The 27,492-nt window shown below is 45.0% G+C and overlaps 1 protein-coding gene across 1 annotated transcript in view; it reads left to right on the forward strand.

Annotated features, from left to right (window-relative positions):
* Window positions 1-27,492, forward strand: part of DNHD1 (dynein heavy chain domain 1) — a 101,665-nt gene that overhangs the window by 48,421 nt on the left and 25,752 nt on the right. Inside the window, exons 20-32 of the mRNA XM_043993814.1 lie at window positions 6,677-6,802; window positions 9,727-9,824; window positions 11,086-13,918; window positions 14,235-14,412; window positions 14,658-14,850; window positions 14,948-15,230; window positions 18,513-20,127; window positions 20,368-20,576; window positions 20,775-20,979; window positions 21,186-21,288; window positions 23,361-23,510; window positions 26,290-26,472; window positions 26,922-27,353. Coding sequence (XP_043849749.1) covers window positions 6,677-6,802; window positions 9,727-9,824; window positions 11,086-13,918; window positions 14,235-14,412; window positions 14,658-14,850; window positions 14,948-15,230; window positions 18,513-20,127; window positions 20,368-20,576; window positions 20,775-20,979; window positions 21,186-21,288; window positions 23,361-23,510; window positions 26,290-26,472; window positions 26,922-27,353 — 6,608 coding nt within the window. The remainder of the gene's footprint in view (window positions 1-6,676; window positions 6,803-9,726; window positions 9,825-11,085; window positions 13,919-14,234; window positions 14,413-14,657; window positions 14,851-14,947; window positions 15,231-18,512; window positions 20,128-20,367; window positions 20,577-20,774; window positions 20,980-21,185; window positions 21,289-23,360; window positions 23,511-26,289; window positions 26,473-26,921; window positions 27,354-27,492) is intronic.

The following is a 27,492-nucleotide window of genomic DNA, read 5'->3' on the forward strand; positions in this document are numbered from 1 at the left end:
CTGAGGAGCGGCTAGGTGGCGCAGTGGATAAAGCACCAGCCCTGGATTCAGGAGTACCTGAGTTCAAATCCGGCCTCAGACACTTGACACTTTACTAGCTGTGTGACCCTGGGCAAGTCACTTAACCCCCATTGCCCCGCAAAAGAAAAAAAAATATTGACTGATTATTTCCTTGCGCATTAATATTTTTGGACAACTCTACCTTTTTTTTTTCTTTCCCCATTTTTGAGTCTTCAGAATTTCATTTTTCTGAATTTCTTTTTCTTTTTGTTGTCTAGTGCTTGGTACATTGTAAGCACTTATTTCTTTTTTAATTTTTTCCTTCCTTCCCTCCTTCTCCTCCCCACTCCTTGATGCAACAAGCAATTACACAGAGCAAAGCACTCATTGAATAATACATACCCATCTAGAATCATATTCCCATCATAGGCTCCAACATACCTTGATTCAGTTATATAGATGGTATTAAATTTGCCTCATTCATTGATTCAAACAAGTATTTATTAAATGCCTGCTATATGCAAGTAACTTTATGCTGGTTGGTTGTCCTTTGCTCTTGAAGAGGACCAAAATGACATCACTATGTAGGTCTTAAGGTACAATGTATATAACTGGCTGATCAGACCAATCTGTGTTTATGCCCACAGTTTGGGCATAAATAGTTCATATGAACATTTGGGGTATAGATGTTTTGAAATTCATGCATCTCACATTATTTTGAGCTACTGCAATTCTGTTTCACTCATAAAATATAGCACCTTCTTTGATGTGGGCAGCATGCTGGGTGGTTCTTTGCCAGCATTTCCCTTGTCATGCAATCAATGCCAAAGTTCCTCAGAGGACCTTGAGTGTATCCTTATATCACTTCTTCTGCCTACCATGTGGATGCCTTCCTTTCATGAGTTCTTCATAAAATAATCTTTTTGGCCAACATATGTTTGGCATTTGAACAATGTAGCCACCCCATTGGATCGCACTCTCTGCAGTAGTTTGAAAGCTTGGGAGTTTAGCTCGAGAACGGACCTGAGTGTCTGGTACTTTATCTTGCCAGCTGATCTTCAGAATCTTCCTAAGACAATTCAAATGGAAGCAATTCAGTTTCTTGGCATGGCACTGGTATACTGTCCAGGTAGTCTTCTCTTCTTTCCCCCACTTTCCTTTGGTGCCTCCCACTGAGCTACCTAGCTATGCACATGCCTGGAAAATATACCGTCAAGGTCAGTGAACTTATTCACAGTATTAAAAACTTCTTCATTGGTTGTAACTGACAATTCCACATATGGAAGCTGTGTGGTGCTGGCTGGTGAAGAACCTGTTTTCTTGGTGGTGTTAGGCCAAAATTAGCACAGTCAACAGAGAATAGATCTGTACTTGATTGCATTTCAGCTTCAGAGGCTGCACTGAGTATAGTCATCTGCAAACACAAAATCATGCACCAATTCAACCTCTACTTTAGTATTGGCTTATAGCTTTTTCAAGTTAAATAATTTACCATCAGTGTGCGGAAGCTGACTTTGATCCTGTTTTCATCCTTACTGAAGGCATCTGACAGCATTACTGAAAACATGCTTTAAAAAAGCATGAGAGCAAGCACACAGCCTTGCTTCAACTCCATTGTTGACTGGGAAAGCAGAAGAGCATCATAAATTATCCAGAATACAGGCAAGCATGCCATCATGAAATTGGCATACAATACTGATAAACTTCTTTGGGCAGCCAAATTTTGATATAATTTTCCAACTGTACTAGGTTCAAGGGGGAGATCTACTGTCTAAGTAAGATACCATTCCTCCTCAGGATGTTCATAGTGTAGTAGAGGTATAGGGCATGTGCACAAATAGACATAATACAAAATAATCCATGAGAAGGGTAATAGAAGTACAAACTGTTCAGTTTGATGAGGGCAAGATTATTTTACTTATCTTAAAGGATGGGTGAGGGGAGGTAATCAGAGACTACTAAATGTGGAAGGTAGTATTTGAGTTGGGCTTTAAAAGGTAGGTAGGAATTTCATACCTTTCAGTCAACTATGTGACTAAATATATAATTTGTTAAACTTTAGCATAGAGATGACAAGATTCTACTGTTCTTATTCTCTGTTGACTAGAAAGAAATTTATTTGGTTCAACAAAATGCTTCTTTGAAGTCCTTTAGGTATATCTTATGTACATGTCAAAATCATACAAGATTCCTTGAAAGATGTAACAACTCTGGTCTACTCCCTACTTATTGATAAAACAAGGCATAAAATAGGAAAGTGTATACTCAAAAAGGGTGTTTGTGACTATCTTGGAAGATGTTTATCACAGTCTAAAAGGAAAAGGGATTTTCCATAGGATAGGGGTTCCCCACCTTTTTAGTCCCTTTTTGTCTCTTTAAAAATATATTTGTGTTATTTTCCTCTGAATTACATGTTAAAACAATTTTACACTTTTTAAAAAAAGTTTTGAGTTCCAAATTCTATCTCTCTCACTCCCTGAGACAGTAAGCAATCTTATATAGGCTATACATGTGCAATCATGTAAAAGATTTCCATATTAGTCATTTTGTACAAGAAGACTCCAACAAAAAAGGAAGGAAGGAAGGAAGGAAAGGAGGGAGGAAGGAAAAAAGAAAGTGAAAACAGTATGTTTCAGTCTGTATTCAGACAGTATCAGTTCTTTCTCTAGCAGTGGATAGCATGTTTCATCATGAATCCTTTGGGATTGTCTTGGATCACTGTATTGCTGAGAATAGCTAAGTCATTCACAGTTCTTTATCACACAATATTGTTTTGGGGTTTTTTTGGGTTTTTTTGTTTGTTTTTTTTTTTTAGTGATGCAATTGTGGTTAAGTGACTTGCCCAGGGTCACACAGCTAGTAAGTGTTAAGTGTCTGAGGCTGGATTTGAACTCAGGTACTCCTGACTCCAGGGCCGATGTTCTATCCACTGCGCCACCTAGCTGCCCCACAATATTGTTGTTGTATACAACATGCTCTGGTTCTGCTCACTTTACTTTGCATCAGTTCATGTAAGTCCAGGTTTTTCTGAAATAATCCTGCTTGTCATTTCTTACAGCACAATCATATTACATCACAATTATATACCACAACTTGTTCAGCCATTGATGGTCATCTCCTCATTTTCCAATTATTTACCACTACAAAAAGAGCTGCTATAAATATTTTTGTATAAATCTGTCCCATTTTTTCTCCTGAAAGATTATACTCAGTTTTGCTGGGTAAGTGATTTTTTAGCTGTAGTCCCAGTTCCTTTGCCCTCTGGAATATCATATTTCATGCCCTCTGGTCCTTTAATGTAGATGCTGCTAGATCTTGTTTTATCCTTACTGTAGCTCCACAGTATTTGAATTATTTCTTCCTGGCTGCTTGCAATATTTTCTCCTTGACCTGGGAGCTCTGGAATTTGAGTATAATATTCCCGGAGGTTTTCCTCTTGGTATCTCTTACAGGAGGTGATCAGTGGATTCTTTCAATTTCTATTTTACTTTCTGCTTCTAGAATATCAGGGCAATTTCCCTGACAATTTCTTGGAAGATGCTGTCTAAACTCTTATTTTGGTCATGGTTTTCAGGTAGTCCAATGATTTTCAAATTTTTTTCTCCTGGATCCATTTTTCAGGTCAGCTGTTTTTCCAAGGAGATATTTCATATTGCCCTCCATTTTTTTTTATTCATTTGGATTTGCTTTACTGTATCTTGGTTTCTCATAAAGTCACTAGTTTCCATTTGTTCAATCCTAATTCTTAGGCAATTATTTTCTTCTGAGAGCTTTTGTATCGGCTTTTCGAACTGTTGACTTTTTTCTCATGACTCTCCTGCATCACTCTTTGTTTTTGTTTTTGTTTTTTGTTTTTTGTTTGTTTGGGGTTTTTTTGCGGGGCAATGGGGGTAAAGTGACTTGCCCAGGGTCACACAGCTAGTAAGTGTCAAGTGTCTGAGGCTGGATTTGAACTCAGGTACTCCTGAATCCAGGGCCAGTGCTTTATCCACTGTGCTACTTAGCTGCCCCTCCTGCATCACTCTTATTTATCTCTCCATTCTTTCCTCCACCTCTCTAAATCTTCCTTCCATCTCCCCTACTTTCTCTTCAAAGTCCCTTTTGAGTGCTTCCATGGCCTGAGACCAATTCATATTTTTCTTGGAAGCTTTAGATGTAGGGGCCCTGAGGTTGCTATCCTCTTCTGAGGGTGCACCTCGATCTTCCTTGTGGCTAAAGAAACTTTCTATAGTTCTCAACTTTCTTTGCTTGCTCATCTTAGCATTTTTTACTTGACTTTTAACTCCCTCTTACAGTGGGGCCCTACTTTTTTTTTTTCTAGTGAGGCAATTGGGGTTAAGTGACTTGCCCAGGGTCACACAGCTAATAAGTGTTAAGTGTCTGAGGCCGGATTTGAACTCAGGTACTCATGACTCCAGGGCCGGTGCTCTATCCACTGCGCCATCTAGCTGCCCCGGGGCCCTACTTATAAGCTACACTGTCTGAAGCTTCAGAGGGTCCTAGGTTTTTCAGTTTGAGGAAGGGCCTGTTCTCTGGTCCGAAGATAACCTCAAGCCAACTTGCTAATTAACTAACCAGCAGAACTTTGTGTGCTATGGTGGTTCTTAGCTCTGATGAGCCTGTGCCCCTCCCCCACCTGGGCCTCCCACTGCTCAAGATTTCTTCTCAGTTTCCTGCTGGGGTGGGATAATTGAATTCCTCCTTAGGTCCCACAGATACTCCTATATTTTCCACACCCCTCCCCTGGCCAGCCATTCAGCCCTCTCACCCAACCTTAAGCTCAGTTCCAGAAGACACTGGTGCTGCTGCTGATTTGGAGGCTCGAGGGTAAGTTCCTCTGGTGTAGCGTGCCTGAGGTCTGTGTTGACACAGTTGCAGGGTTAGACTCTTCTCTCAGCCCAGCACAGCCCCCTTTAAGCTGTTTTTGGCTGGAAATAATCTCAGCCTGTCTTTTTGTGGATTTTGCTCCTCCAGGGGTTGTTTTATGGCTGTTTTGGAGGTAATTGTGTCAGGAGCTCTGTGTGTTTAATTTCTTTCCTCCACCATCTTGGCTTTGCCTCCCATAGTTGACATTTAAAGACCTTCACAATCTAGTTTAAGTCTCTCTTTTCATTCTTCTTTTTCTCCCCTTCGTGTAGGTACTCTATCTACAATTCACCCATATGACTTGCTATTCTTCACACATGTCATTCCATCTCCTGTTTCCATTCTCTTGCTTCAGGCTGTCCCTCCTATTTGGTTTGACTTCTTTCATTTTTTGACAAATGAGAGTATCATTAACCACCTATGTATCAAGTTGTTTGTATGAGTGAGAGAAAGCTCTTGTGTTATGTGGAAAGTGAAAGATGAAATAACTGAGGAAATAGAGGTTCAATCTTCTGAGCATATCGATTTATTAATCAATGCATGGCAATTGCTCAACACACCGGGAACAGACTGCCTCAGCCTAGGCTTGGACCCTGAATACAGGGGGAGACAGACTTTTATATATTAAAAACAATCAAATAAGACCAATTAATTAAAAGGAAACAATGTAACATTAGGCAATCTGATTGCAATTGGATGAAAGATTAGGGACTTTCCAAATTGGGAGGGGGTGAGTAAACAGGTACAATTACCTGAAATCAGAAAAGGAGGTTTCTTATTGGGACTTCTCCTAAGTGTCTATAATTACTCATGGGACATGGAAGCACTATCTGATTGATCCGTACAGGGCCAGTTTTCATATGGGCTGCTTGAGATATATAAATATGAGAAAACTCCTTGCAGCAGTCTCTGGGTCTGACTGAGTTTCTGGGTCAGCATAAACTAAGTCCTTAGTTTAGGATCCCTAAGCAGCAGGTAGAGGTGATCCAGTTTCCTGGCCACACAGGTCTAGGTTCAAACAATGCAACAAGGTTTTCTCCCAGTTCCCACAATTGAGTAGTTTTCTCACAAGATAGAAATTGAACTAAACCCATAATTAAACAGAAAAGGAACTGAGGAACCGAGCTCCAGAACTGAGTCCCAAGATGAAGTCGGTGTGGTTAACTCAATCCCCCCAATTAACCACTTCCTGTCCTAATCCCCTCAATTCCCCCAGTTATAGTCCAGCACTTGTAACTGTTTTTCCTCAGCCATACACAATATTGACATTTGAAAAAGAACTAAGAAACTTAAGGAATATCAATTTTAGAAAACCATAAAAGTGATTTTATGGAATATAAGGCCCTAAAGGTTCTCAGTTTTCCCATTCTTCCATCTACTTCATCAAAACCCTAGCCACATAGGGGACAGCTAGGTGGCACAGTGGATAAAGCGCCAGCCATGGATTCAGGAGTACCTGAGTTCAAATCCGGCCTCAGACACTTAGCACTTACTAGCTGTGTGACCCTGGGCAAGTCACTTAACCCTTGTTGCCCTAAACAAACAAACAAACAACAACAACAACAAAAACCCCTAGCCACAGGTGGTGTAATTGGCATTGCTCCTGGGTTAAGGTGAATTTTCTGTCCACTTGAAATGTGGGTTTCCTTTCCAAATCCATGCTTTGATCCCACTTTCCAGTAGCCCATTGTCTCCCATGGGCCTAGAGGGGACAAGTTAGAGGAAGCGGTGGGGCGGTGGTTCAGGGTAGAATAGGGCCCTTATTAACTGTCCTTTGCCAAAACTACACTATGCCTTATTTTATTTCCAGATATCAGTAGCCTGCAAGATGGAATTCAAGAAAGCCTGCAGATACTACTCAAAATCTTGAACTCCCATTATGTTGGGAATATCCAGGACCAAGCCCAGGAATGGGTGACCATTTTTCGGGGTCTACGTGAGTGCTGAGGGATCCACAGGGAGAGAGGGGAATTAAGACATCTAAAGGAATGAAAAGGTGTGTGTGTGTGTGTGTGTGTGTGGTGTCAGAAGAGAATGTGAGGAAATGAAGGTCTGTGGACACAGCTCCCATGTTACAGACCCCAGGGACTGAGCCACTAGCTTCAGTTTGGGGTCCCACCAACCATTAAAGAAAAGCTGTAATAGTAGAGCTCCAAGGAAGGATAATCAAGGTAGCAGCGTGTCTTAGTTTCATCACTACTACCAAATGAAAGGAAAGAAGAGTATATGGTAAGTAAAAACCCAGATAAGAAGCTACTTTTAGAGAAAAGGATTTTGCTTTCTGGGTCAGTGTAAAGGAGGGAATAATGGAATCTTGACCATAGATTGAGCACATCAGAGGAGGACCAGAAAGAATTTTTAAAACTCCAGGAAAAGTGGGGAAAAAACAGATATTTACTAGTTCTGTGGCAAGTAACATTTTTTGTAATAAACATTTTTATTTATAGTTTGGGGTTCCAATTTTTATCCCTCTTTCCCTCCCCTCCCTCCTCTCTGAGGCAACAATCAGATATGGGTTATACATAGTAACTTCACTTCTGCCTGTCTCAGTTTTCTCATATGTAAAATGGGTATAATTTTACACCAACAACCAGGGTTGTTGTGAGGATAGAATGAGAATATATTTGTGAAGTTCTTTGCCATCCTTAAAGTGCTATGTAAAATGATAACTATTATTATTATGATAATTTATCATCACCATCATCTTCAATAAGCTCCAAATGAATAGATGACATAGATAAAAAAGATCACATAACAAATTAGAGCAGCAAGGAAGAAGATACCTTCCTCAACTATGGATGTGGAAAGAGTTCAGGACCAAACAAAGGAAAGAGAGGATCCCCCAAAATGAAATTAACAATTTTGATTACATATAACTTAAAAATTTTTGCACCAACAAAACTAATTCAGTTAAAATCAGGAATCAGGAAGTTTTAAAAAAATCTTTGCAGCAAATTTCTTTAATAACTGTCTGGATATAGATATAGAAATAACAAGTTCAAATTTATAAAAACAAAAGCCATTCCCCAGCAAATGAGTGGGTCAAAAGAAAACAGATGGGGTTTTCCCCCTCTTTTTAAAAATTCAATTTTATTTTTAGGTCTGCATTCTCTCTCTCTTCTCCCTTTCCCCTCCACCAAGAAAGCAAGAAAAACAAAACCCTTTACAAACAAGGAAAACAATCCCTCAGCAGCCATGTTAAAAAAAAATGTCCCATTCTGAACTCTTGAGTCCATCATTTCTTTATCTGGAAGTGAATAACAATTTTCATCCTAAGTCTTCTGGAACTGTAGTTATTCATTGAATTGATCAGAATTCCTAAGTCTTTCCAAGTTGTTTGTCTTTACAATTTTGTTGTCAGTGAATGAGTTTGTACATGTCTTTCCAGGTTTCTCCAAAACCAACACCTTCATCATTTCTTAAATCACAACAGCATTCCTCACATTCATATATTGTGTAACCTGTTCAGTTATTCCCCAATTGATGGAACACCCTCTCTCTCAGTTTTCAATTCTGTGCCACCACAAAAAGAGCTGCTGTATTTTTGCATGTTAGTCCATTTTTTCTTTAATTTTTTTGGGATATAAAACTAGCAGTGGTATTACTGGGTGTTACATAAAACAGGCAGTTTTTAAAGAGAGAAATTGAAGCTATTAACAACAATATGAAAAAATAGTCTAAATTATTAAGAATTAGAAAATGCAAATTAAAGTAACTAAAGTTTCTACTGTGAGTTGAATTCAAATCTTGCCGCAGACAATTACTAGCTGTATGACTCTGCACAAGTCACTTAACCTTTATCTGCCTCGGTTTTCTCATCTTTAAAATGAGGATAATAAAAGTACTTACCTCATAGGGCTGTTGTGAGGCTCAAATAAACTAACATATATAAAATACCGTATATATACTTGCTATTATTATCATACACCTAGAAAGGGGTATCTAATTGATGAAGGAGGTCATTCCTGCCACATGAGCTTCATTTGAAGGGACTGATTATTTTAAGCTTATTGAAGAGAAGGAACATAATTGTCTTCACATACTTGAAATACTGTCATATGGATAAGAGAATTAGCCTTCTTCTGTGTGGTTCCAGAGAGCACAAGTTGGATAGTCTGGGAAAGTTGCAGAGAAGCAGATTTAGGCTTACCAGAACAAAGACTTTACTTGTTGTAACAGGGTTGAAAAGATGGGTTTAACTTCCCTTCCTGACTCCAGTTAGAGGGCTTTCTAAAAGTGAGATAGGGATATACATATATATCAGGAAATAGTGAATTTATCACTAAAGGTCTTTATCCAGAGGCAGGCTACTTATTAAGCTTCATGCTATGGTTAGGAGTTGAATTCCATGACCAATGAGAGATCTTTCAATTCTGAGATTCTATGGTTCTAAAATATTGAAGACTGTTGGATGGATCCTCTGTGGAGAATTTATGGAAAAATGTATAAAAATAGCACAAGATGAGAAGGTGTGGAAGAGCTATAATTTGCCATGGTAAAAGTACTCACATTAATGATTATAAGTCTATAGCCATATCATCACCTTTATTCTTAGTTACTCTGTACATTTTTATTGTTGGGGTTGGTCTTCAAAAGGAATAGTGGGTGGGGCAGCTAGGTGGCACAGTGGATAAAGCACTGGCCTTGGATTCAGGAGGACCTGAGTTCAAATCCAGCCTCAGACACTTGACACTAGCTGTGTGACCCTGGGCAAGTCACTTAACCTTCATTGCCCTGCCCCCCTCCCCAAAAAAAGACCAAAAAAAAGGAATAGTGGGCTTGGGTCTGCTCTATCCTTTACTAACCCTTAGTGTACCCCAGGGACCCTGGCCCAAATCTGCTTTTTCTTTCTCTTTCCAGATGCCTTGATGGAGGTTTGGGTGGTTTTCCAACAGAAGTGGATTTTTCTGAATAAAGTTATCTATGAGATGAAGATCAACCTCCCTAGCCCAGAGCTGGTGAGAATGTGGGCTGGGTATATTGTAGAACAAATGAGAAAAGGAGCTCTGGGCAGAGGTTACTTGGCTGGGGTCTTCGCTGCTTCCTTTGCCTCATTTCCTTACCACCTTTTTCTTTTTTTCATTTTACCAGACCTTTATCTTTTTCAGATTGCATGTAAAGATAGTTTTCAACATTTACTTTTGTAAGATTTTGAGTTCAAAAATTTTCTCCCACCTTTCCTCTCCTTTCCTCTCCTCTCCTGAGGCTAGCTAGCAATGTGATATAGATTATACATTACCATCATGTTAAACATATTTCCATGTTAGTCATGTTATAAGAGAATAATCAGAACAAAAGGGGAAAAAAACAACAAAAAAGAAACAACAACAAGAATGCAACAACAAAAGTGAAAATAGTATGCTTCAATCTGCATTCAGACTCCTTAGTTCTTTTTCCTGTATGTGGAGAGCATTTTCCTACATGAGTCTTCTGGAATTGGCTTGGATCACTGTATTGCTGAGAAGAGCTAAGTATCACAGTTGATCATAACACAATGTGTGATACTATGTGCAATGTTCTCTTGGTTCTGCTCATTTCAGCATCAATTCATGTAAGTCTTTCCAGGTTTTTCTGAAATCTGTCTGCTTATTGTTTCTTAGAGCACAATAATATTCCATTACATTCATGTACCACAACTTTTTTAGCCATTCCCCAATTGACAGGCATCCCCTCGGTTTCCAATTATTTGCCAACACAAAGATATTTTGTACATGTGGGTCCTTTTTCCTTTTTTATGAACTCTTTGGGATGGAGAACTAGTAGTGCTATCACTGGGTCAAAGGGTATGCACAGTTTTATATAGCCTTTTGGGCAAGGTTCCAAATTGCTCTCCAGAATGGTTGGATCAGTTCACAGCTCCACCACAGTGCATTAGTTTTCCAGTTTTCCCACATCTCCAACATTTATCATTTTCCTTTTTTTTGTTGTATTAGCCAATTGGGAAGGTGTGAGGTGGTACCTCAGAGTAGTTTTAATTTGTATCTCTCTAATCAGTAGTGATTGAGAACATTTTTTCATATGGCAATAGCTTTAATTCCTTCATCTGAAAACTGACCATTTCTCAATTGGAGAATGACTTGCATTCTTATATATTTGATTTAGTTCTCTCTATATTTTAGATATGAGGCCTTTATCAGAGACACTGGCTGTGAAAATTGTTTCCCAGATTTCTGTTTTCCTTACCACCTTTTTCAATCTTTCTACCTCTTCCTTCCACAGAATAAAAGGTTCCAAGTGGTAGACTCTCAATACCGAGAACTCATGCAAATTTCCATGGAGGATCCTCTGGTGCTATCCCTTATGGTGCCTAATAGTTTACGAAATTCCAGATTCCAAGACCAACAGCTGCAGAAGCTTCTAGAGGCAGGCAACATAGAACTGGAGTGTGTCATCACAGCCCTAGAAACAGTGCTCTATGGGGTCCGCTCTCGCTTCCCTCGCCTCTTTTTCCTCAGTGACAGGGAGCTAGTAGCCCTGATGTCAGCCCCTCGGGAGTCAGGTGAGGCCCAACTATGGGTACAACGCTGCTTCCCCAGTGTGCAAGCTGTGGTATTTGGACCATGTAGCATCTCCCCGGGACACAGTGCCCTGGAGGTCAGAGAAGAGGCACAATCAATTCTAGGCACATATGGGGAGGTTTTGACCCTGCGTTCCCCCCTGCCCCTACAACATGATATCCCCAAGTGGCTAACCTGCCTTGAACAATGGATACGTTCAGTCTTGGTACACGGACTGCCAGAATGTGTGGCTGCTCGCCTGGCCCTGTGTCATTCCTTGGACCTTGCCTTTGAGCACCCCCCAGACCCTGGGCAGCCCCCCCTGCATCAACTTGGCCATCATTGGCTAGAGTTGGCCCAGGCCTTCCCAGTCCAGTGTGTGCTGGTAGCTGAGGAGGTGGCTTGGCGGACTCAGGTGGAAGAGGCATTGCTGAACCAAAAAGCCCATCTTCTTGGTCTCACACAACTCCGCAAGCTGGAGGCCCTGAGCCACTTTGCCCAAGATCAACGGAAAGCCCATGTTGGACACCCCCCTGCCTCTCCTCGATTGTCCCTCCTGCTGAGCCTGTTGCTTACAGGGGCTATAGCCCACCGGGACACAGCATTACTTCTGCAACAGCAACAGGTCAGCGAGTTTAAAGACTTCCACTGGGCCCGCCAGTTCAAATACTACTTGGGCCCTCGAAACAGCAGCCAAAGCCCAGATTTTTCCAGCAAGTCACCTCAAGTTTGCTCACCCCACAAGAGCAAACCCGCATGTTGGGTGGATGTACTGGGGCAGCCCCTCCTATATAGTTATGAGTACGTGGGCCCTGGCCAGAGACGAGTGGCCAACCTACTGCTTGAACGGCCTGCTCTGGGGCTGCTGTTGGCTCTGAAAGAGGTGGCCTGTGGGACCCTATTAGGCCCCATCGGTGTGGGCAAGTGTACCTTAGTGACCAGGCTGGCCTCTGCCCTAGGCCGCCACCTGGTGACACTGCACTGTGTAATGCACATTGAGGCCCGCTGCCTGGGTTCCTACCTGACTGGAGCCCTGCAGAGTGGGGCCTGGCTCCTGCTAAAAGCTGCAGGCTCACTACCGATTGGCCTGCTCTCTGCTCTGGGCCAGCGCCTGGATGATCTGCGCCGTCTCTATGTGCCTCTGCTACAGAGAGCTCCAGAAATTTCTGAGGTGGATCCCATGCTGTCCCAGGTCCTAGGCATCAGCTTCTTTGAAAATCATCGAGTTCATGTGCGCCTTGGCTATGGATGCTTCTTAACACTCACCCATCTGAGCTCTACGTTACCCACCAACCTGCGCTTCCTGCTTCGCCCCCTGGCCATGGCACAGCCAGATCTACGGAAGTTAACTGAAATGACCCTGGTGGGTGCTGGACTCCGGGATGCCATGCACCTGGCATCTCGTCTGGCCACATTCTTCTCCTTAGAGCAGGATCTAGAACCTGGGCTGCGGCCCAGTTGCCTCCCACTACTTACACAGGTGCTTGAGACTACCCTACAGTACTTGGAAACGCCCAAGGATCAACAGGGCCCCCCACTTCCTCGAACCCAAGGTGCTGCAGAGGAGGCTGCTCTGCTTCATGCCCTCCTCCACTCACCACTGTTCAGTGGTCCTGAGCGGCCCCGCCTCCATATCCTGCGCAGGCTGCTCTGTAGCATCTTCTCAGGGGCAGGCAATGTGCTGGCCACACCATGGATCATGTCTCCACCAAAACTGGCAGATGAATTGCGGCAGATTGGCCTATATGTTGGTCCTGATTTCCTGGCCTCTCTGGAGCAGTTGAGCCAGGCCTTGAGGCAAGTACCTGGGATCCTGCTTATGGGTCCACCTGGCAGTGGCAAGAGCACATGCTGGCAGAGCCTGGCTAAGGTCCAGAACCAGCTGGTATCCAGGAACAAAGCTTATAGAAACATCAGGTCTGTGAATATCACCTCCCTATACCCCAGCAGCCTCAGCCCAGAGGAGTTCCTAGGCTGGTTTGAGGAATACTGTTGGTACCATGGGGTCTTTTCCCAGCAGCTGTGGGCTGGCGTAAGCCAATGTGAGAGAGACCCACAGGGAGTTCAGCACTGGCTGGTCTGTGATGGAGTGCCTAGTGCCGCCTGGCTGGATCCTATTGCCTCCTTGTTAGGTAATGCTGCTAAGCTTAGTCTGCCCAATGGCCAACAAATATCTCGGCCACCAGACACCTGGCTCTTGCTAGAGGTGGTGAACACAGCTGGCATGTCTCCTTTTGTAGTAGGAAGCTGTGCCCTGGTGTGGTGTGGAGGGCATCAGACATGGCAGGCTATGCTTGCAACTCTAATGACAGAACTGCCCCGAGAGTACTATCTGCTCCCCCAAACCATGGTTGAGTTGCAACATCTAGCAGATATCCTAGTGCCCACCGTGCTTCGCTTCCTAAACCGCCAGGGTGCCAACTCTGTGCTCCATGTCCACGGACAGCCAGTACCCAGCCCAGGTGTGGCAGAGATCAACAGCATGACTCACCTCCTTCGAGGGCTGCTTAACCCCTACCTGCACTACACAGAAGAGGAGCAATACCACATCATCGGTGTGGGGATGGGGAAAAGGGGAAAAGGGAGGTGCAGGATGGACCTGGGATGAGGGAAGAGGAGGCCTAGTAGAGAAGGGAGAAGGAAAGGGCCCAGGGTCTGGTAAAGAAAAGGAGGAAGAATGGAACAAATACAGTTGGAGAAGAGGGATGGGGGAGGAGGTAAATAGCATAGGGTCAGGGATAGGAAGAGAGCCTAGAATCCAGAACAGAGGGTTTGATGACAGGGCTCTTGGGGTAAGAGGCTTCCCTTTGTTATTCTCTCTTACTCCCTTCCCTCCTCCCATATGGTTCTTTCTATTTTCCCCACTCGCAGAAAACCTGAGCCATTCAAGCTCAATGGTCCAAGACTTGGAGGGTACTCAGGGCAGCATCTCTGCTGAGGGACTCCAGCAAGATGTGGAGGGGGACAGAAGACGTCGGAACCATTGGCTGGCTCTCAGTAGCTTCCTCTTGGCCTTTATTTGGGGCTTTGGATCCCACCTCCCATCCAGGTGCCTTCAAGGAGACTCCGGAGTGGATACTCTGGAGGCCATCTACTGGTCTTTGGGGAAGCAGGGCAATGCCAGGCTCAGCAACAGTCATTTCTGTGTGTGAAAGAAAGACTCTGTGTGACAATTTTTGTGTGAGAGACTTTGTGTATATATAACTAGTAGTAACTTTGTGTATTTGGCACATAGACTCTGGAGCCCAGATGAGAATTCTGTTGGCATGTATCTCCCTCTTGTTATTTATACAGGTATTGGTCTCCCTTTGACAACTTTGTTAGGGGAATTTTGAAGCACCACTCCGAATACCCTGAGCTGCCCACCTCAGCCTCTGTGTTTGACTTACATCTTTGCCCTGAGGATGGATCCTTGGTCCCCTTCACAGGCCTCTATTTGAGCAACCGGATCAAGGGAGCTTTGGGGACTTTTAACCTTTCACCACAGGTATGGATAAGCAGAGAGGGAAGAAAGTGAGCAGTCTGGAATTGGCTTTCTTTACCATCTGATTGGCCAGAGCTGATATCCTGCTCCTTGCTCACAGGCAGAGCGAATACTGTATGTGATGGATCTACTCTTGGCTGCGGGGCATCCTGTGTTGCTAACTGGAGAGGTTGGCTCTGGAAAGTCGGCCTTTGTGGAAGTGCTAGTAGAGCCTAACCACCCATGTGTGCATATCCCGATCCACTTGGCTCTCACCACAAGCCATCTCCGAAACCTTCTGAGTCAAGAGATCCAGAAGCAGAGCCAAGGTTGGCCAGGAAAAATCTTTCCCTCTAAGGGCTCTTTCCTTTTCCTGCTGGAAGACCTGCACATGGCAGCAGCTGGTGAGGGTCCAAAACTGGCAAATGGGGTGGAACAGATGTCCCAGGTTCCAAAAACAAAGGGCTCCTGAGACAGGAACCAACGCCTAGGGGAGTAGGATGCTTTCTCCTTTTGTGACGATGACCGTGGGACTTTGTGGCTTTGACGTGCCCTCCACTTCTGGTTTGCTTTCTGTAGCTTTCACACTGAGTTATCAGCACATCATATTCTCCTAGGGGGTTAGTGGGTCTGCCCCTTCCCTCCTTCATTTCTACACGGTAAAATTAAACTAGCTGAAATTCCAATTAGCCTCATACATACACCCACAACCATTAGATCCATTACCAGGCAACCAAGTTCTTGATGTCCCACACTTCTTTTTTTGTGTGTGTGTGGGGCAATTGGGGTTAAGTGACTTGCCCAGGGTCTCACAGCTAGTAAGTGTCAAGTGTCTGAGGCTGGATTTGAACTCAGGTCCTCCTGAATCCAGGGCCAGTGCTCTATCCACTGCCATCTAGCTGCCCTCAATGCCCCACACTTCTTAACAGTTCCTTTTTCCTAGGGTCCCTCTGTCCAGGTGGTCCATTTGCCCTTCAATTTCTCAGTTTTCTTTGTTTGCATCTCTAATAGTCATTTTATGGACCATTTGCAAGTTTCCCCTGATTGTCAGATTGGGCTGCACTCTCACTTTGCAGCTGTCCTGGCCCATATGGATTTTCCCTGCTCCCTGGCACTCTGGATAAGGAAGACATTTTCCTACCTGGCTGCCAACCTTTTCCCCTGCTTTTCAGGCTATCTGGTATTGACCTTATGGTCTACTCCTTTATCCTCCCTAGAGGTTTCACCACCTCTGCTCCTGATACTATCTTCACACTTGACCCATTCCTCTCTATTGTGGTTGATTTGCCTGAAGAGTGTTCACGGGGCACTGTTTAAGTGGCCCATGTAGGAAGAGACTACTGCTGCCTGCTAGTTTTAACAACAACAGTAATAAACTAGAATGTATTTAGTGCTTTAAGGTTTTCAAAGCACTTTACAAATGTATCATTTTATATTCACAACAACACTAGGAGGAAGGTGCTATTATCCCCATTTTACAGATGAGGAAACTGAGACAGGCAGAAGTTAAGTGTTAATTTAAGCCCAGGGACACATAGCTAAGTAAGTGTCTGAGACCAGATTTGAATTCAGGTCTTCCTGACTTCAGGGCTAGCCTTCCCAGTATGATGCAGCTCTATTAGATCTTTTAATCATAGAACCTCCTCTGAATTAGAAGGGACATAAAAGTATATCTAATCTAACTACCTCCCAGGCCTCTAGGGCACACAGGGGCACACTTACTCTTGTATCTCTGCTGATGCCATATTCTTAACCCACAGCTCTTCCACATAAATTTCATACCACATACTCAATATCTCCCACACATTTCATTAGATACCTATCATTCCATGTCACACTTCCACTTCCCTAACTGATATCTTCTCCCCATATACTTCTTTTTTTTTTTTTTTTGCAGGGTAATGGGGGTTAAGTGACTTGCCCAGGGTCACACAGCTAGTAAGTGTCAAATGTCTGAGGCCGGATTTGAATTCAGGTACTCCTGAATCTAGGTCTAGGGTTTTATCTACTGTGCCACCTAGCTGCTCCCCAAATACTCCTGAAATGAGGATTGAGATCCCCATGTGTAAAAGATAATAGGGTAGACCATCCACTACCTGGAAAGTAGTGTTTGGAGTGGTGGGGGGGGTGGGGGAGGAATTGGTTCAGTGCTTACCATGGATAAAGGACTGATGTTATTGCCAAAAGTAATTTAGGAAATGGGGTAGCTAGGTGGCAGAGTGGATAGAGCACTGGCCCTGGAGTCAGGAAGACCTGAGTTCAAACCTGGCCTCAGACACTTGACACTTACTAGCTGTGTGACCCTGGGCAAGTCACTTAACCCCAATTGCCTCACAAAAAACCCCCAAAAAACAAAAACAAACAAAAGTAATTTAGGAAATTGCCTGAATTGCCACCTGACATACTCCCTCCCCTTCCACTACCCAGATTCCTCTCCACTCAATCTAGGGTTTAAAATATGTAAGTATTATTCACATACAATATTTGTAAAATCACAAATTTGATTCATTATTTTATCCCTAGCTATAAAGTGCTCCAAAAATAAGTCTCATACTTCATTTCCCAATAAGATCATTATCTCTTTCCACTCTTGAAGTAACCAAAAAGGACACATTCACATTCTAATCTAAAATATTCATTCAACACCCTCAGCCATTTTCTGCCATACATACCCCCTCCCCCAACACCTCTTTCCACGTCAAATCTACGCCGTCTGTGGAAAGGGAATAACGATTAACTGCACTGGTTTTATGCTCACCATTTCAGTGATCTCCCAGATGAAAACACTGTCTTCCCTGGCCACCAGTACTTTATGTATATTCTCTCCCTCTTTTAGAAAGTGAGTTCCTTGCTTTTGTATTTGTATTCTCTGCATTTAGCACGGTGTTTGGCCCATAGTGGACACTTAAATGCTTTTCCATTCCTTCATCTTGAAAACAATTGTAATGAAAAACATTCCGTTATAAATCCTCAGGTGGTGCCACACCATTCAAGTAGAGTCATTAGCAAGCGCTACCCTGTTAACTGTTAATAGCTGAGTCGATGTGTATATCCTTCCCAAGAGAACAGAGTTCCTACAGAGCTATCTTTCTGTCTCCCTTACCCCCAAAATCACAGTCATAGAGCATTCTTTCTCTCACAGATCTCTGCTTAGTATCCTGCTGGGCCACCTCTATCATTTTCTTTGCTTGGGCTCTGACACGTTGTAGTCTATGATAGGATGTTGAAGCCAGAGAGAAGGAAGGAAAGGAAAGCGATTCCACCCACTGTCCTTGCAGGTTCCCCTCTCCAGCCCCACCCCCAAATGCTTCAACAGCAGTCATTTTGTCACATGATACTGCATGGTTTGATGACCCAGGGCAGTCAACGTTTTAAAAACAGTCCACTTAGCACAATAAATTATATTCGTGAATGAGATTCTCATTACCTCGAGGGTACCAGGTCCATGGAGAAACCAGAAGAATGCAAAGGAAAGATTCGACTTTGTCTGATGGAGATATACATCCTTAACTCCTACACCTGGTGGCCCCTCATCTCTCCCATATCACACACCGCAGCTCAAATCTCTCTCTCCCAGTCTTTCTACCCCATTACTATCACTCCCCTTGGTGAGTTGTGGGTACCTGGGGCTGCCAGAGAGTTTGTCCTACGAAACCCTAACTGTCCTCTCCTTCTGATGCCTTCAGATCCTACAAGGAAATGTCAGCCTGTGCTGGAGACACTGCGTCAGGTCATGAGTCATAACACACTGTATGCCAATAACACGCTGGAGCTGGAGGCAGTGCCCACCACTTTCAACTGGCTGGCCACAGCCACAGCCGCCTGCTGCTCTGAGCTGCCTCTGTGCCCACGCTTTACCCGGCTCTTCACGGTATTGTTGTTAAGCAATTTAAACCGGGTGACCATCTTATCCAGGCACTGTGCAGGAGTCCAGTCCTGGCTTGAGCGCTTCCCCTCCCTGGAGAGAGAAGAGATTGTGGCAAGGGCTCTGGTCACTGCCACAGTGGATGCCTGGGAGGAAATGCGGACCCATTTCCCCCCGTCCCCCTGCCAGCCTCACTACCACTTCTCCCCACATACGATAGAACGTCTGCTCAGCAGCCTGCAGCTGCTGCACCCCCGCCCTCCAGTGCGCTTCTCGGATCTGAACAGCCGGCTAGAGCAGCTGCGTCGCATGTCGGGCCTCCGGGGTGCCCGCTTGACTGCTTTGGTGGCCATTAGGACTATAGTCCACCTCTGGCTGCATGAGGCCCAACGCACGTTCAGCGACCGCCTGGTTACAGCCACAGAACAGGAGCGCTGTTTCCAGATGCTGCTGGCTGTGGCGACCAATGCTTTTAGTACAAGTAATAGCTACAAGAGCATTTGGGAACTTGGGGAGGTGAAGGAGGAGGAAAGGGGGCTAGTACCTGAGGTAGAAACTGAGGAGGAGTTGGCGCAATGGGAAGACTACAGCAGCAGCGGAAGTGAAGATGAGGGTGAACCAGGGACTAGAGACCTGCTGGCCTTGACCGTGGCTTGGCCTCCATTGGGCCCTGGCTCCAAATTCTTGGGCTTGACAACCTGGCCAGTACTACAGCCTTCCAAGGCCTCTTCCACAAGCATCGATGTAAATGTGAGGCCTGATAATATCTCCTCTCCAAAGCTAGAGATAAAAGCTAAAATCCGGTGGCAGAAAGCTTCGCACCTTAACTTCTCAGCCCCACTGCTGCTACCTGCTCTGCTGCTACTGCCCCAGGAACGGGTCAGTGATCTGCTCTTCACACAGGAACTGTCACTGCTGCACACTACTGAGGAACCTCAACTTTACCTGCAGCAAACCTGGGAAGTCCTGGAAACTCAGCTGGCAGCTAAACTGCCAGAGTTGGGCCCAGGCCCCCGCCTTTCTTCATGTCACCCTTTTGCCCAGCATGTGGTCCGCTTGGTCCGGGTGTTGGCCAGTCCACACCAACATGGGATTTTGCTATCACATACCAGGGGGACAGGGAGACGAACTGCCCTGCATCTAGCTACCCAACTTAGCAAGGCTGTCCTCTTTGAGCTGCCCTTGGAGCCTGAGGAGGCTATGGTGAAGTGCCTCAAGAAAGCGAGCTGGCATGCAGGGTTCCTCAATGAGCCAGCAGCCCTGATGGTGCCAGAGGGTGCAGATTCCTCCATTTTGAACCTCCTCTTGGGTCTCGTACAAGAAGGGTACTTCCCTGGCCAGTACTCAGACGAGGAGCTGAAAACCATTGCCGAACAACTGCCCTTGGAGAATACAACTGTCAAGATGAGTTCCAAGAAGGAGGTGGTGCTACAGAGGTGGGCTGATGCAGGCTACCACAGAAGGGGACTGGCAGGGCTGGCCCTGGGATAGGGGAGGAGTGAAAAAAAAGTCACATAGCTCCATTGACATGGATCAGAAGCTTGGTCATCCTCTGAATTCAGAAATCTCTCTCATTTGTTGAGGCGTGGGGAGAGAGAGGGATATAGGGGAATGCAGAGGGTTGAGTTTGGTTGCTCAGGGGAATAAGTGGCCATCCATCAATCCCCTGCTTCTAGGTTCCGCCAGCTGGTGTGCAGTAACCTCCACCTATTCATCCTGATGTCTGATAGTTCTAGACCTCCTCAGATCCGCCCCACCACCTTCCTGGCTCTCCTCGATCTTACTTGTGCCAGCATCGACTACTATGAGCCCTGGAACCAGACTACCCTGATCAGCCTGGCCCAGCATTACCTAGAGGATGCCTTTAACAGAAGCCTAGATCTTAGTAAGCCTGCCACACTTGTCCTCTCCTCTCTTTTCTCGTCATCCCATCCCCCACCCCCAGCCTTAGGGAAGCTTCTCTTCTTTGTCCAAATCCTGATAAAGCACCTCCTCCCTTTCCTCTCTGTCTCTTCCCTTCCTCCTTTCCCTGTCCCCCTTTTCTTCTCCACTTTCCCACATTCAATGGTTGGATTTCTTGCAGACTATCCCCCGCTCCCAACTCTGCAGGCCTCTGTTGCCAATATGGCCAAAGTTATAGCTCTGATCCACCTGTCAGCCAGCAAATACTACCAGCTCCTCTGCCCACTGCTGCCCTTAGCCACTCCCAAGACTTTTCTGGACTTCTTGGATACCTTCTTGCTGCTGTACTTCCACCTATCAAATCGCACTCAGAACAAGATCCATCGGTAGGATCCTGTGCCCCTCTTTCTCTTTTCTCCAGATTTCCCTATTTCCTGTCACCGACTCCTCTCCCATATCTCCTAAGCCTATGATCAAACATTGACCTGACCTTGCCCTGCCCCCCCTCCACCAAGGGAGCTCCTAGGCACCCTTCCTGCTCTTGCCCCCTTTCCAAACAACCCTTCCTGAACCCCCATGTACCTCTTCTCAGGATTCAGACAGCCCTAGGGAAACTGAACATGGTGATAGAGCAGAACAATGCCCACAACCGCTGGGTGGAGAGCCTGGAGAATGAGCTGCAATGTGCCCATGAGGTGTGAATGGTAGGGGGAGGGGAGTGATGGTGATCCAATCCATATTAAATGTGGTGAATCAGGATGTAAGGTAATTTTGAAAGGTGTGAGCAGCATCAGAGGATGGTGCTGGGTTGGAATAAGAGAACTGGTGAGGTGTGGGAAGTGTTGGTAAGCATAAGAAAAAAACTGCTTAGCTCAGGTTAGATACATTCTTACTAGAGAGCTGATAATCAAAACAGCTAGTAATTGGGTACGGGTGGGGATATGTGGGGGGGGGGAGGGAACGTATGTCAGGAAATCCAAGTCATTGCTGATAATTATCCCCTGAGGTAATTACTGGTAGGGATAAAGATCTGTGTCCAGAGCCCACCGATGCTTTGGGTTATTGGAAAGATTGGTCAACAGACCTGTTGGGAGAGCCATTCTTAGCAGCATTGATGTATGATGCCTCTGGCATTGTCAAGAGGATGGTCTTCTCTCCCCTCACACTCAGAGAATCCACATGGGAAAGAAAAAAAAAGGTGAGTTTGGTGTGGTTCTTTCCTATGGGAATCAATCCTGTTAGTCCTGTCTGTATCCTAGGAAATTAGAAAGCTGGTGAGGGAGCGAACCACTTGTCTGTTTTGGTCTGTGGGTTTCAGGAAAGAACTAAAAATTATCCTGTGTCAGGCATATCACTTGGGGAAGCTGCCTAGAGAACAGTGGAGTCCAGATTTCCAGGGTGACCTTCCCTGAGAGTTTGTTCTGAAGCATTTTCTTCATTAGATAGAATAGTTGATAATAGCATGTGCATCAGTCAGCCTCGACCAATGAACACAAATTATTGGTGGGCCAGGCCAGCAGATAGAGGAGCTGTGATGGCCCATTTCATATAGTCTCATTCCCATGACTACCCCACTGCCCTCCATACCTCTTCACATTCCACCTTGCAGCATTTTACATATCTGATTGATAGGATAGTCCCCCTAGCCTAGGGGGTAGTACTGATGGAGGAATGGCATCCCCTCATGTTTTAACATAAGAAGCCTCAAACTAGTTTGGTGAAGTGATTCACAGAGATGGACACAGCACATTTCTTTAAGGTGTACAGTCAGAGTATTTTATTTTTCATAGGTGGGGAGAAAAGAAGCATTTCTCGAATACCTACCATGTGCCAGATATTTATAGCTATATCTATCTATATATAGATATACATACATACATATAGATAGATACACACCCATATATACATACATACATATATATACATAAATACATATATAAACAATGATTTCAGCCTTAACTTATTGGCTAAAATGTATCTTTCCAATTGGACCTTGTTCCCTTAGGATGCCACTTCACCATGTAAGTTCATGGTTGGAGGGTTTTTTTTGTGGGGCAGTGAGGGTTAAGTGACTTCCCCAGGGTCACACAGCTAGTAAATGTCAAGTGTCTGAGGCCAGACTTGAACTCAGGTTCTTCTGAATCCAGGGCTGGTGCTTTATCCACTGCACCACCTAGCTGCCCCCGTGGTTAGAGTTTAAGAACTAGTAACTTGGGGTCTAGTCTTTTAATTTTATTTTCAGTTAACAAGTATTAAACGCATTGTTAGATGGGATGGCTTTCAGGGAAGAGCACTTACTATGTGCCAGGCACTGTATTAAATGCTGAGGATTCAAAGAAAAGTAAAACATAGTCCCTGCTCTCAAGGAGCTTACAGTCTAACGAGGACTTGTCAAGAATTAGCTTTGGGGTTGGAGTACTGGATGTAGGGAGTGTAGACATGAGAAGTAATGGTAGTAGGAGTATTCCCAGGTGTGGAGTATGGAGATGCATAGGAAACTGAGCCTGAATTTGGCGGTAATATGGGAAAGAGGGTCAGGGTGAGGTAGTTGTTGCTCTCCTAGCCCATGCATTTTATGCTTCAGGAAATGTGATCATTAAGGGCCGTGATAACGAAAATCTTAGTGTTCTGGTCGTATAGTGTTCTCCCCACACTGCTGCCTGAATACTTGGCTCGGTTGTACCCTCCCCTTCTGACCCTCTTCCACCTGTGGGGCAGAGGCTGCTGGGAAGTGGAATTGGGGAGGACCTGGCTTCTCTGCCTGCAGGACCTTGCTACTTGCCAGAAGCAGCTGGAGTTAGATCGGATCCAGTACCTTCAGTACCTGGCGGATTGTCAGCAACAGGAGATACTCATCAACAATCTTACCAAGCAGAGAGACACACTGCAGAGCCAGGAGGAGTCACTCGCTGAGCAGGTGAGCCCCTGCCCCATTCATCTTCTCCTGACCATCAAGCCAAGGCAATACCACGGTGGGTGCAGGACCCCTCGCTGAGCACCAGAGGAAATGACTCCTTCAAAAACATAGTCCTAGTTCAGTCCTGCCTATTGCTCTCTCCATCCTCATTCCTTCCAGAGGTGCTGGGCTAAATGATAACTTTCTTTCTACCATTGCTACCAGTCCCTGCTTGGCCTTTAGGGATTCTGGATCTTACTTATGTTTAACTCTTTCCTCTTCCTCAGTTCAGCCAAGGCTACAGATGGGTTTTGCTAAAAGATTTGAATAGTTGAAAAAGAATATGAAATGGAAAAACCCTGGATTTATAATCAGAAGAACTGGGTTCTAATCCTGGCTGACACTCACTAGCTGTGTGCCTTTGAGAAAGTTGTTCAACACTCATTTTTTTTTTTTTTTGGTGAGGCAATTAGGGTTAAGCGACTTGCCTAGGGTCACACAGCTAGTAAGCATCAAGTGTCTGAGGCCAGATTTGAACTCAGGTCCTCCTGAATCCAGGGCCAGTGCTTTATCCACTGTGCCACCTAGCTGCCCCTCAACATACATTTATTAAGCGCTTACTACATACCAGGCATTGTGCTAAAAACTGAGGATACAAAGAAAAGCAAAAAACAATACCTGTTCTCAAATAGCTTACAGTCTAATGAGGTAAACAACATGTAAATAACTATGTATGACCAAGATAGATGCAGGAAAAATTGGAAATAGCATCAGAGAGAAGGCACTGAGATTGACGAGGGCTGAGAATGGCTTTTGCAGAAAGCAGGACTTTAGTTGAGACTTAAAGGAAGCCAGGGGAGCCAGGAGATTGACATGGTAAGGAAGAGGGGCAGCTAGGTGGTGCAGTAGATAGAGCACCGGCCCTGGAGTTAGGAGTACCTGAGTTCTAATCCGGCCTCAGACACTTAACACTTACTAGCTGTGTGACCCTGGGCAAGTCACTTAACCCCAATTGCCTCACCAAAAACAAACAAACAAAAAATACATGATAAGGAAGAAAGTAACAATAAAATTTTGGGAAGTAACAATCTCCACAAACTTAAGATTCTTATCTGTTTATCTCATGTATTGGACTGTATATCCCAAAAAGTACAATAAACTTGGATGTCGCAAGGAGTGCAACATTAGGAAAACACTTTGTAACCCTCAATATGCTATCAAAATGGGAACTGATATTAATAACTAGTAGATAGGGGCAGCTAGGTGGCATAGTGGATAGAGCACTGGCCCTGGATTCAGGAGTACCTGAGTTCAAATCCGACCTCAGACACTTAACACTTACTAGCTATGTGACCCTGGGCAAGTCATTTAACCCCAATTGCCCTGCCCCCCCAAATAAATAAATAACTAGTAGATAGAAGGTAAAATAGAACAAACTCTGAGAAAACAGAATTATTTAGTTGCTTATTAGCTCAGGAATATCACAAAATCCTAGCATTAGAAGAGATCTCCAAAGCCAGGTAGGCCAACCAGTATTTGACCATGAATCTCCTCCACAACATTTCCAATAAGTAGTCTTTCAGCCTTCTGTGGAAGATCTTGAGCGAGGGGGAAGCCACTATCTCCAGAGGCAGCCCCCTTCCACTTTTGTTTGTTTGTTTGTTTGTTGGTGAGGCAATGGGGGTTAAGTGACTTGCCCACCATCACACACCTAGTAAGTGTTAAGTGTCTGAGGCTGGATTTGAATTCAGGTTCTCCTGAATCCAGGGCTGGTGCTCTATCCACTGCACCACCTAGCTGCCCCCGCCCTTCCACTTTTGGATACCTCTAATTGTTTTTTTCCTGACATCAAGTCAAAAGTGCCTCTTTGCAATTTCTACCATTGCTCCTAGTTCTGCCCAGTGGGGCCGAGCAAGACATAGAATCCCTCTTCCACATAAAAGTCCTTCAAATACTTGAAAACAACAAATATTCTTGTCTAAGGATGGCCCTGATTGCATCATGAAGATTAACACAGCTTTCCTGGCTCATTAGCCTCATTCTTCCTAGCCTTCTTTCTGACACTGGCCCCACCATGTGGCCACTAGGCTGCCTCTGGAGAGGATGTGCCTGTGACCCTTTCAGCAAGGTCTCCTATCCCACGTTAGTCTCCTTTTCACATAGAAACTAATGCCCTTTTAGCTCTTCCCATTATCTCCCCAGCTCAGCTCTTTCTGGAGTCATTATTCCTTCCCTGTTTGCAGGGTTGAGTTAGACTCACACTGACAGTATTCAGTGAAATGTGTCACATGCATCCTAGCTCCACTTCTGATTCTACTTTGCTCTGCAGGTTTAATTTGATGAATTCTGGGGACAGCTAGGTGGCGCAGTGGATAGAGCACTGGCCCTGGAGTCAGGAGTACCTGAGTTCAAATCTGGCCTCCAACACTTAACACTTACTAGTTGTATGACCCTGGGCAAGTCACTTAACCCCAACTGCCTCACTAAAAAAACAAAACAAACAAAAAATTTGATGAATTTTGGCTTCCATAAGCCAAGGAGGGAAACATTTTACCCAAAGACCTTCACAATGTGACTATAAATACCCCCTTGTAAAGCAATAGCCATGTACAAGCTTTACCAGTAAATGGCATGAAAGGAGCATCTTGCCAGGCTTGGCCACAGAGATGCTAGTGACCAAGTACCAGAAAGGGGGAAGAGGGTGGCTCCAAACAGATATCTGGTGTCAGGGGTTCATAGCTGAAAATTTCTAGGTTTAGAGCCCTTTTCACTCTCATCCCTTTGTGGTCCCTTTTCTCAGATGGACCATGCTTTCCTGGGGCCCCTAGCCCAGCTTAAGGTGGCTGATATGGAAGAGCTGCGCAGTTACCGGGCTCCACCTCCTTCTGTGGTGATGGTGACTGATGCACTCTGTGTCCTGTTCCACCGCCCTCCAGGATGGGAAAGTGCCAAGCAGCTGCTGGGCAAAGAGGGCTTTTTTGAGGTAGGGAGACTGAATCCAAGTGATACAGGGTTGTACAGGAAGAGGTGACAGGGCAAAATGAGAATCAGAGGTGGCTACTGGGAAAACCAGGGTAGAATTATGATTGATGTTATGGAAATTGTAAAGGAGGGGATTAGGGGAACAGGGTGATGGGAAGGTGGTCAAGAATAGAAAGGCATCAAACAGAATGAGGGGGCAGGAACCATATTGGAAGAGGAAGCAAAGAAGAGGGCCAGGAGGGAGAGAGAGAAGAAAAGGAGGGGCAACAGGGGCTGAAAGAGATGGGAAGGGGTGATGTGGAATGATTGAAGTGGGAAGAATTGACAGGGGCCGAGGGATTCTAGATGAAGGGACAGGTAACGGTAGGTAGGTAGGTGGAAGAGTAGGGACTATGGGGATGCATTTGTGACCCCGAGCTAGTGTTTCACTCCCTTCTCCCTTGGGGACAGGACCTTGTGTTCTTTAACAAAGAGACAGTAGGAGAAGCAGAGCTGCAGAGCCTGGGTAAGATACTGGAAAACCCTAGCATGAACGAGAAGGTGCTGAAGCACGTGAGCCAGGCTGCAGCAGGGCTAGCTTCCTGGCTGCGGGCTGTGTTGTGCTTCGGCTTGGCACAGCGCAAAGGAGTCCCCACATCGGCCCTGCTGAGACAGGTGGAGAATACCCTGATGCATGAACAGATGCGCATGGGCCGCTGTCAAATGCAGGCAAAGGAGCTGCTACAACAAAACCACCTCCTGGCTCTTCAGGTTGAGCAGGCGAGGCAGTCCCACAACCTGCTGGCGGAACAGCTGTCTAGGGCAATACAGGGCCGGGAATCAAAGGGACAGGTGCAGGCTGCCCTGATAACCCCCATGAACGTGTGGTCTGTCCTTATTCAGGTAATTCTCCATCCTCCCCTGTACCCCTGCCATTCGAGGAGTCAGCCACCCTCATCTGTTAAAAGAGAATCATGAGACGTGTAACATCCATCTCACAGGGCTGTTGTGAGGCTTTATTAATCTTACCTATAGACATATC

Source organism: Dromiciops gliroides, chromosome 3, assembly GCF_019393635.1.
Source record: "Dromiciops gliroides isolate mDroGli1 chromosome 3, mDroGli1.pri, whole genome shotgun sequence".
Lineage (NCBI taxonomy): Eukaryota > Metazoa > Chordata > Mammalia > Microbiotheria > Microbiotheriidae > Dromiciops > Dromiciops gliroides.